The sequence below is a fragment of the Corvus kubaryi genome, unplaced genomic scaffold (genome assembly GCF_017639235.1).
Source record: "Corvus kubaryi isolate FWS band 111438036 unplaced genomic scaffold, C.kubaryi_AGA036_p1.0 split1-131, whole genome shotgun sequence".
In the NCBI taxonomy this organism is placed as follows: Eukaryota; Metazoa; Chordata; class Aves; order Passeriformes; family Corvidae; genus Corvus; species Corvus kubaryi.
Genome location: NW_024582073.1, coordinates 13433157 through 13443905, shown reverse-complemented (window position 1 = coordinate 13443905; position 10749 = coordinate 13433157). Strand labels below are relative to the sequence as shown.

At 40.2% G+C, this 10749-nt stretch overlaps 1 protein-coding gene across 3 annotated transcripts in view; it reads left to right on the top strand.

Moving 5' to 3' along the window:
• Positions 1–7701: 7701 nt before the first annotated feature.
• The window catches only part of TBC1D19 (TBC1 domain family member 19), a 46752-nt gene continuing 43704 nt past the window's right edge, over positions 7702–10749 (top strand). For 2 of the 3 annotated variants that reach the window (XM_042053601.1, XM_042053600.1), the window contains exon 1: positions 7702–7860. In XM_042053601.1, coding sequence (XP_041909535.1) covers positions 7762–7860 — 99 coding nt within the window. In that variant the 5' untranslated portion in view covers positions 7702–7761. The remainder of the gene's footprint in view (positions 7861–10749) is intronic. The other variant, XM_042053598.1, reaches the window with a different exon arrangement.

The window sequence follows — 10749 nt, the reverse complement described above, 5'->3', positions numbered from 1 at the left end:
TAATTTTGCCAAAATGAAAAGCCCTTCTGCTGTTGAACAACACCAATGAGGTATTTTAATTCTATATTTTAGGTTGTTGCTATATACTGTCCAGCAGAAATTCACCCTGCTCTACTCTCTATGAGTGCAAGCCTCGACGCAGTTTCAGACAAAGACCAGGAAATTTTATCCACACTAGCTACTAGAGTGTATACATGTATTTATTTAAGCTCAGAGCACATTTATCCCATCTGCTCTGGAAAATGTGTTCTTCGCTAAACAGTGGATAGGAATGCTGGCCACAGGGGTCCTTCCTATGAAGAACGAAAGTGATCAATGATAAATTGCATTGCTATATGACTGCTTACTCATATTAATGACTGATAGTCTCAGCTAGGCTGTACAGTTTTTGGTTTATCAGTTTCATACCTTGTCTCTTCACTTTCTTTTTTGCAATAAATACAATTTATTTCAACCCTTCCTGAGCCCTTTAGCACATTCACCTTTGTGAATGTTTTCTAATTTTTCTTCCTCGTCTTTCTGGGGACATGTTGCAATATAGATTGTAAGATTCAAGCCTGTATCCTGTAATTAACAAAATAATACAATTTTTTAGGTACTACCTCTGTCCTTTTTTTAATTTAGCAAATTTGTTGTGCATTTCAAAGATTTCTTCACAGACCTCTAAACAGTGATGCAAACCAGAAAACCTAACTGCATTTTTATATTTAAAATTTTTGGTTTCCATGTGCAGAGCTTCATCTGAAATCAAATCATTTGGGTTTGTCTGTCCTCCCTAGAGCTGTGTATAATATTTTGGTGTAATTTTTCCTTTAAGCAGATCCGTATATTAATTTATATGCTTTGGCTTAGTGAAAGCAGGGTAGTCTGCTACTCAATGGCTCTGAATCCAGCTTTCAGAGCTGTGCTTCACATATGTGTGCTCTTCTATCTCACTGTTCCACTCTTTTTTGGGCGAATTCTTGAGCATGTTATTATAGTGAACTTATTTCCACAGAAAAAGCTTGATCATTTAGTTGTGTTTCATATATGCACAACAATTCCTGTAACAGGCAGTATTAGTAACCAGTGTTTCAGATAATTTTCTGCAATAATGTATTCCTTCATATAAACAGAGAAACGGTAGAAATTTAGAAATTAGGGCTCAGTTTTACATTTTGACAATCTCTTTTGAATTAATATAGGACAACTGCAAGTATTTCAACATAGGATTCTTTAGGCCCCCACCATGGCCTGAGATGTGTCAGAGAAGATTCTAGTCCATAGCTGGTGATGATATTAATCAGTGCCTGGTGCTCCCTTTCAATGATATACGGCATTTGTCGGTACAGGGAAAGGAAAGCACCATCACGGGAGACAAAACGGAGAAATTTATGAAGGTTCTGCTTGCTATGTTCTGCTCGTTCAGCATTTCCTTTTTGTGGCACTTCCAGCTGTCTTTCCAACAGAGCAGACATCAAGTTAAGGAAGCAGAAATTAAGGTAAAAGATATCTGAAAAATCCTTTTAATGGAAGTAAAAATCTTTATGACTTAAACTAGATTGTTCCTTTGAACAGTTACAGTAGCTGGTTAACCATAGCCATTACAAAAACCCTTCAAGAGTTTCTAGTTCCTCTAGGTTTATTCTTCACTTTTGAATCATCTATTTGAAAATTTATCAAACAAGAAAATGAAACAATGGAATAATCCTTCACATGGAACAAAAAAAAAAAAAAAAAAAAAAAGAAGAGAAAGGATTAATCAACTTTGTCATCAAATCTTAATCAGAAGAATAAAAAGTATCCAAGAAGAGATCCTTGTTCTGCCACTGAAGTTTATAGTTCTACCTCTTAATGATTAAGGAGAAGGCAGCTATGATCTAGACACTAAATAATGTATCCAAGGTGGTCTGCTGGTTGTTGAAGACTTGCAACACACACTGATATGACTGAGTAGTAAATTGTATATATTTCAGGCAGTGAACAAAAGTATAACAGACTACCTTAAAACATTTATTATGTTTTCCACAGAAGACAAATTCCCCTACTGCAATAATATAGGATATAGCATTGAGAAGCTATTTCAGTAGAGTAATGCTCAATATTGTGTAACAAATAAACAGAGAATGAGAAGGTTTGATATTTTTCAAAAGTAGATATAAAACATTACCACACATATGTTTTTAGACATTTTCATAGCATCATAGAAAGGCTTGGGTTGGAAGGAACCCTAAAGATCATCTAGTTCCAATCCCCCCCTCCAAGGGAAGGGATGCCACCCACTAGATCAGATTGTTTCTGTTTTTAAAAAGAGCATACTTCTTGTGACAGACAAGAACCAAATTCTACTTACATTTTGATCACATAGACCCACTGGCGTCCATAGGTTTGAAAAGAACACAGAATCTCACCCTAGCACACCCACACACCTGTAAGCTCTGACATGGAGATGTTAACTAAGGATGTACTGAGACAGTTCTTTTTACTGCATTTCTTCCTTACAGACCAATTGGCTAAAGTTTGTAAAAACCTTAAAAGAAATAGCTAAAGTAAGCTGCTGTGTGTGAATTGAGAAAATGCTTGTTCAGGAATGCTGAATCATGTCTTTTAAAAGGTTTGGCTAAGTGCAATAGTTGTGTAAATTTCCCGACAGACTTGCTCTCAGCTGAATATACAATTTAAAGATACAAAATATATATGCCATGCACGAATTGCATAAACTACTCAGTGTATAAACTGTACTAGTGATTCAGCATGTGCTTCTCTTCAGTGTGTATCTAGATCAAAAGACTCCATTTCTGCTTTAAGTCCAAGAAATCCTACGTTGGCGTAATTATATCTTAATGCACGGTGCACATGTGGGATTTTACCAACCAGAAGAAACAGAATATTACTGCTAAACCCCGTGTTACTTGACTAATAAGAGAACACATGAAAAATTGACTAAATCTAATAACACTAGAAAAACTAGGGACTTTGTGCATGTTAGTTTTGTTACATATTCGATAACTCACAGTTCCTGCTATGACTCAGAAATGCTACAAAAAAGTACCAGTAATAGATATTATGACCTGAGGTACATGGTCCACTCGAGGGAGGCTTACACCTATCTAAAGCCAAGGTTTGGTAGGAAATTACCTAAAATAAAGAATTGAAGCAATGAGAAACTCGTAAAACTAGACTGATAATCCTTGATATCACTGGTAGTCAAAGACTAACTCTCAAGTTCAGCAACATATTAGAGACAATACATTATGTCTCATGAACAACAGTCTGCAGTAAGAGATGTTTTCTGCTCTGATAAGTGAAGATACATTATCTAAACTTCCTCAGTTCTTCAGATTGCATCAGTGGTATTCGGGGGGGAAAAAATCTCATTACTCCACAGGAACTGATTATTTTAAAGAAAGTATTGAAACTTGTCAAAATACACAGTCACTTTTTGGTAATTTGAATAAAGTTTGAAAGTCAGGAGGGTGAGTCACTGGCAGAACTTTCTTCTTTTGTCATTCCTCTGTTATCAGTTCCAAACAATATATCATGATTCTGACTGCACAAGGGAACCAGTGGATATTATAAAGGGGATCTTGCAGGATTGGCCCATAACAGAGATTAAAGTTTAATATACATTTGTCTAATATAAAGGGTGAGCACACCCAATAAAAGACTGAATATGATATTCTCGGAAAGTACCTGCTCGGATGAGAAATCTATTGGAACCTGACACTTTAGTTCACAAGTGAAGTTCTGATAATGGCTTGAAATGGAGGACTGAGGTTATGGATTTTAAGCCCTCATGAATTAAAATAGTTCCAAGTGGAGAAAGAAGACGTGAAGTTTTGGCCAGGAGTAGCTTTTAGATGAAAAGAACACTAACCAACTACACAAAAAATCCAGTTTATCTGAACGGGGATAAAAGTACCCTGTCTGAAGAAAGGTGGATTTGGAGGGTTTGGGGAGTAAGGGAGGATGTGTGTAGCTTTTGTTTGAGTTTGTTGAGGTTTTTTCCTCTAATGTCTTATCCTTCTGTTTTGGCAGAAAATAGAAAGTTGTTGGGTTGTTGTTGTTCTTTGGTTTTGATTTGGTTTTGGTTTGTTTGGGGGTTTTCTGTTTGTTTTTTGTTTGTTTGATTGTTTTCCCTAAACCTAGGTTTCTGTGGCACTTGGCTGATCTGGGACACAGCCATCCTTACATTTGACCCAGACTGCCACTAGGGTTTGCCCACACTATCATCCTCCTGGCAGCGTCTCATGCAACACAAAAAAAACTTAGAGAGCTACACAATATTTATGATACATTTTCAGGCTGAATGCAATATGCAGCTCTCCCCAGACAGCATTAACCCCCTTGGCACTCAGGCTGCAAAGGAAAGGGAAGTGGCTCACCTACAGTAATAAGTCCCAATGATTGCATGCTTAGTCCTAATCTGCACTGTACCTTGTTCCCTTTTACTGCCAGCACTAAGTGCATGAAGGCATCCACCCTCAGAACAGGTGAGGGGGCAGTGTTCCCCCTACAGCCCCTCCGCACCCCTGTTCCCCCAGCAGAGAAAGGAGCCCCAAGAGGAGACTTCATGACTTGGCATTTCTCACAGCAACAGAATGAAAGGTGAAGATGGGATCAGGGCAGCATGGGTGTTGTGAATTCCTTAGGGGAAGAGAGTCTTGTGAGCAGCTGACTGGAAGTGCTAGGATTTTGTTGGCTGCTGGGATTTTGTGATTGGGACTGTTGGGATTTTATTGACCTTGCTGGGATTTTGTTGTCTTCCCTCACCCATTATCTGTCATACAACACCACTGCCTCCTTTAGTGATAGCTGCAGACAGCCCTGTTTGATATTAGGTCAACTAACATATTACATGGAAAAAGCCAAGCTGATTGACTATGTAATTTTTACTTTCCATTGCCAAATTCTCGATGCCTTCCAGACCCGTCAAGGCAGATTAATAAAAGACACTTGGGATACCAGTATCAAGAACAGTTAAGTGAAGTAACTTGGCACAAAACACAGTAAACAAAGGTATAACACTGTAGAGCACTGCAGCTGCAAATGGAGGAGAAATACAAAGGGAAGAAAATTGGTGGTCAAAGGTGTAAGACTGAGACACTGAGAGGGAAAGACCAACAACCCAAAACAGAAAAACTATGACATCTACACCAGACCTCCAGATAAAACCAACAAGCTACCTCTGGTATGTGGTACTGGACATCATAAAACCACTCTATGCTGACTGTACTGCAGTTGCTTACTTGCAGTTTAAAAGTAAATCATGATGAAAAAGCCGTAATTGTCAAAAACTTATCACATGAACCAAGTTAAACCAGTCATGTGATACCAGGGGGATAGGCTAAAGCATTAGTTGGGATTTCTGCCAATGCCTGTTATTTAAGTGATATTTTTTAACAACGACCCTGTATTTCTCAAGCTGCTATGCAGTACACTCCTTGTAAGGAAACAAGAAAGGAGCACACACTTAAGCATGAGATTTCTTAACTAGATATGGTAGGGATACACAAGAAGCTGTTAACAGCACTTGGTAAGATTCTGTAGATTCTCTCTTTATATTGCCTTACTTTTTAGCTTGGATTGGCATTTACAGAAAGTAAGTTTTCCAACCCATACTGGAAATGTAATTGACCAAAGGGAAACCCAGTGGAAGGAAACCAGACTGGAAATAGCCTAAGAAAACAGGGAATGAAGAGTGACAGATGTATACACGCAGAGGGTTACAAAGGCAAACTTGGAGCAGAGGTAGTCAGTTTCAGGAAATTACTCATCTGCTGCTAACATTAGTTTTTTGTCCTGTTTTCTTGACCTATAGACATCAGGATGGCTTTTGCAGACCTTCAAAGTCTTATGCATTCCACATGAAACTCACCTGATGTATCATTTCCCCATATTCCCCTGTAGCAGGGAAACACACATTTCTAATCAGCAAGGTGTTGTGGCTTCTGTCCCACTCCACGACCTGCCATGTGGCCGAACACGGTGCCTGCAGATCACATGGAAAGCATCCAGAGACTGCGTTGTGCTACCAGTAGGAATGTACCCAACTCTGAGTCCTCACATGTCAAGCAGCCCTGTGTCAAACACGCTCACCAAACACAATGTAAGACTGCCATCCCTGTAGCAGTTCACAGGTTCACTCACAAACTGGAAAGGAAAATGCTGCTGAAGACTGTGCCAGGCAAGGAGGGAGGGCTTTCTCTCACACTTGCAGCTGAAATGTAAAATTCTGGATTTCAGCTACTGACCTTCAGAGCTTATGCTCCAGTTTTCTGCATGTGCTTTTCTTAGCAGGTGAAGTTCCTACACAAACAAATGATCTTTGTCAATTAAAAAAAAAAAAAACAAACCAACAAAAAACCCAAAACAAAATAAGGAGAGGTACTCTGTGTATGGGAACATTTTGCAGACTTTTTAAGAACTAGCACAGAAAGCTATTACACTTTGTATGCTTGTTCAGTTGGGACTGTAGACAAAAATTTCATTAACTCTCTCTATACACAGAAAAAAACCCCCGTGCTCACTGTTGCCCCTAAATTCATACATGCATGTAAGAAAAGAATTGACAGAAAACCTGAAGTAAATCAGAATAGACATTCAACGTACTGATAGACAACTGGGCACTTGATTTCCCCATGCTCTCCAGGAACTGAGAAGCAACATCTCCTCAGTATTTTGATTAGCATAAGTGACTTTTTCAGGTTTCTCTACAGTTCATTAAAGAACCTTATCTCTGATCTTCTATTACTGTTCTTTAAACTTCATTTTATCCAGAAATGCTCACAGATAAGTCAAAACTGGTTGCAGACAAATGAGTTCAGGTGCATTTTTATACCCATTATATGTAGTTGTTTTTTTTTTTTTTACTGACACAACTGATGACAGCTATCATTTCCTCATATCTGTCACTCCCAACAGTGAAAAAGTTACTCCTGATGTTTCAGAATCTTGAAACATTCTTTGTTTTACAGAGGTCATCCTCAGAGCTGAAAATGGGTCCTAATGCTTTGGAGGTCAATGATCGGCTTTTCCATGTTATCTCCTCTCTTAGCTTATTTATTAATCATTCTAGGACTTTAAAAGTCGGTATTCTGACTCAGTAAATTAGTTTATTAAGTAAAAATTTGATTACATGGTTCTGCTACTGATGCACATAGGAACAGATTTTGCCAGAAGAGCTAAATAGATTAAAGTTCCATGCAGGTATATCATGCAGGGAGGTGCACATAGCGCCACACACCTGCTCGGCTTAGATGGGGACTGTGTCGGCTCCCGGTACCGAGCCCGAGCTAACACCTCACCATGCTGAGCAGACAAGGGTAAAATACCCAAAAGTGCAATAAAACTCCGCATCAGTACAGGCCGACTTGTATCCCTCAAGAAGCACACAGAAACATGTCTTCGGGTTGGAGAAACCTGTCCATAAAAAGGTATCCGCCCAGGACTCAGGACTCGTCCTGCCTTCCTGCCTTCCTGCCTCCCTGCCTGCTGTTCGTTCTGTCCTTACATAGTAGGTCAGGGCATAACGCTTTCCAGTAGTTTGCTACTAAAACTTTCTGATTGTTTGCGGACCCTCTGACTTAGGTCGTTCCTTTCGACCACGAGCATCTACGACTCTTGGCGGCTTCCTCCCCCTTCAGCGCGGGGCGGCGGGGAACCTTCCAGTGCGGCGCCGCTTCCCGCCCGGACGCAGCCGCAGAGGGGCGCCCGCTGCCGCCGTTGCCGGGTAACGCGGCGGTGCGGCGGCGAAGGCGGCCCGGCCGGGCGGGGGCCGCGATGCTTGACCCGGACCGCGGGCTGTCCCTCACCATCGCGAGGGTCGTGCAGCGGCTGCAGGGCTCCAGCCTCCACTCACAGCTGGAGCGACAGGCCCGGGTGAGCCCTGACCTGCCGCTGTGCCCCCACGCACGCCTCCCTTCCGCGCTGCCCCTCCCCGGCGCTTTGTTCCCGGCCGTCGCTCCCGGCCCGTGTGGCCTCCGCGTGGGCAGGGGGTCCGGGGCTTCCCGGTGCCACTCGTCCCTTCCCTCTTTTCCTCCTCCCGCTCCTGTTCCTCCTCGGCGGGGCCGGAGAGCCGTGTGTTTGGTTTCTAGAGCCGTGTTTATTGTGTCTTCCCTTGGGACCCAAGGATTTCGCAGTGAATATGAAGACTATACGTCTGAAATCTCACTTCCTCAAATAGAGGTCCTGAAACGAATTGGTTTTTTAATCTTTAATTTGGAGAGCTTTAAATTCCACCCACCCTTCCCCGCTCCTCTAGTGCCCCTGAGAAAATGAGGATTTGGTGAAAAGAAGGGAAAATAAATGAAAAAAACCACGCATGGAAGTACATTTTAGTAGCTGGGAAAACAGTTGCTTTATTTAATATTTAATAACTTATCCGTACTTGAAGCCAGATTTTCATATTTCAGCTGAATTTAATTTAGTATGTTTCAGATTAAAATTGCGTCAGTTTTCGTCATCATAATAATCTAGTCATGGTGCTGTAACAAATATTGTGCCTTACTGAAATATTTTGGGTTGGGTTTTATAAAATCTTGTGCTTTTCCTGTTGTTCCGGGGGCCGGCCCCCCCCAACATTGCTTAAAATTATATGGGGCTTTTTTGTTGGTGTTTTTATTTTTTTTTTTAGGATGCCATGTCCATTATCTGTCCATTAGTTTTGTTGCATTTTTAAATGAAACATGATTTTCCTCTTTGAATGTCCCTAAAGCTTTCTATAGCAAGTGACATCACTGCCTGTCTTTTGTTTGTTTTGTATTTAAATTTGATGATTTGGTCTCTAAATACTTTTATCAATGTGTGTCTGCCTTGCTTCTGTTGACAGGGCTTTCTAAGTATTTGAGTAAGCAAATGTGCATGACTTGAAGGGGGCTGGAATTATGGGAGAGGTTAGAGGCTGGGTTCTGCTAAATGTTGGGAAGTTGAGTATCCTAAATAGCCTGACATGAGGAGTGGAGAGCAGACCTTGTCCTCAAAACAGTGAACTCTCCTTTAATAACTCCGTTACTGCTTACAACAAACTCGTAGGCGCTCCCTTCCGCGTGCATTCTTTCATCCCTGTCTCTGGCAGGGCCTGATTTCACAGTCATTTTACACTTTGCATGGGTTTTTTGAGACAGGAGGAAGCATGGAGAAGAAAAAAAAAGTGTTTATATAGGTCAAATGACCATTCTAGTCATATGGAGTGCTAAGGGGAAAGAAAAGAAACAGGGCAACAAATATTCAAGTTTATTCTTAGGAGTTGTGTTTGAAAGGTTTATAATAGAATATGGAATCAGAGCTATGGATTAGTGTAGTGATCAGAAAGTTTATAGATACATCAATGATGGGATTTCTCAATCAAATGAATTCTCTCTTGGAGATTGTAGTTTAAATTAGTAGGGCCAAATGTACACCGTGTTTGTCAGGAATCTGTGTGTTCATGATAGAAAGGGTTTTCTTATTGACCTTGCATGCATGTATGTTCTTTCCTGTATGGGAGACTTGTATTTTTAGACATGTTAGTGCTATACCATGCATTGGAGTGGCCTGTCTCATGTCCATCCTTTAGCAGCTCTGCAGAATTCTGAAAGTTTCTGAGTTTTGCTTCACTCTGTATTAAATTAGTGCGTGATATTCCTCACATTACATAGGGTATTGCTGGAGTTGCACTGTCAAATATGAAATCTTAGCTGTTGCTGTGCATCACACCTGAACTCCAGTTTACTGGTAGGATGTGATGGGGCTTTTTGTCTGCTGGTTAACAATGCTCGGTCTGCACCATTTGTGATTTTGAAGGGTGGTCCCATTTTAGGGGATTTCAAACGATTTTGGGAGATGCACACTGTATTTTGAGAACTCTTTGGTATCACTTCAGTGCTAGAGAGTGAAACTTACTTTTGTTTTGGGTATTTATACTGCAGTTATACTTCACAAATATTCTTCATCTCTTAGCGTAGGAAATGATGTTGCTGATATTTGTTCCTCAAAAATATTTACTGTCTCAGAAAACATTAGAGTCAAAATGGATCTTAAGGTCCATTAAAATATTGCCTGAAATTTTGAGAACATATAGTCTTACAAACAGTATTTTACTTATTAACAAAAACTATGTTTTGTAAATTCATCTCTTCTTTTATTGTCTAGGAAGGAGAGCTCAGAATGAACAGTTTCATTGATGAGTTAATAGAATTTTGGGGAAAACACAGTATCCTGACATTATTTGTGAGAGGTGATAGAGTAGCCCTGTGGTTATGAACTGATCAAACCAGTGCTTTGCTTGGCTGTCACTGGGAGCCTGAGCTAGTGTCAAGGGCTGTGATACACAATCTCTTTGAAATAACTTTGGCATGGGCATCAAATGATTTGCTGTCACAGCTTGACCTCTGGGGATACCAAGATAATCACATTTTTATCCCAAGGATTGAAGTAGAGGGAGTGTCATATGCTTGTAAGTGATGAATGAATAAATAAATAAATGTTAGGTTAATTTCTGTAGGTTGAGTTTTGATATATTGATAATATTACTGCAGTTAATAAGAGAGATTAATGCGGGAAAGAGTGCTAATGTGCCTATCATTTGCTTTGGAATTTCTTCTGAACATATTTTGTAAGGTATTTGAAAGGAAAGAGTAACAGTCACAAAGAACCAAAATATTAGGTAGTAACTTTTCGACAGGTAGAATTGCTGCTGGGGTTAGTGGGGTAGCAGAGGAGATATCTCATTTTCTGAGCACAACTTCACTGTGCAAGTTTGTAATTAAATTTGTTTGTTTTTATCTTAAT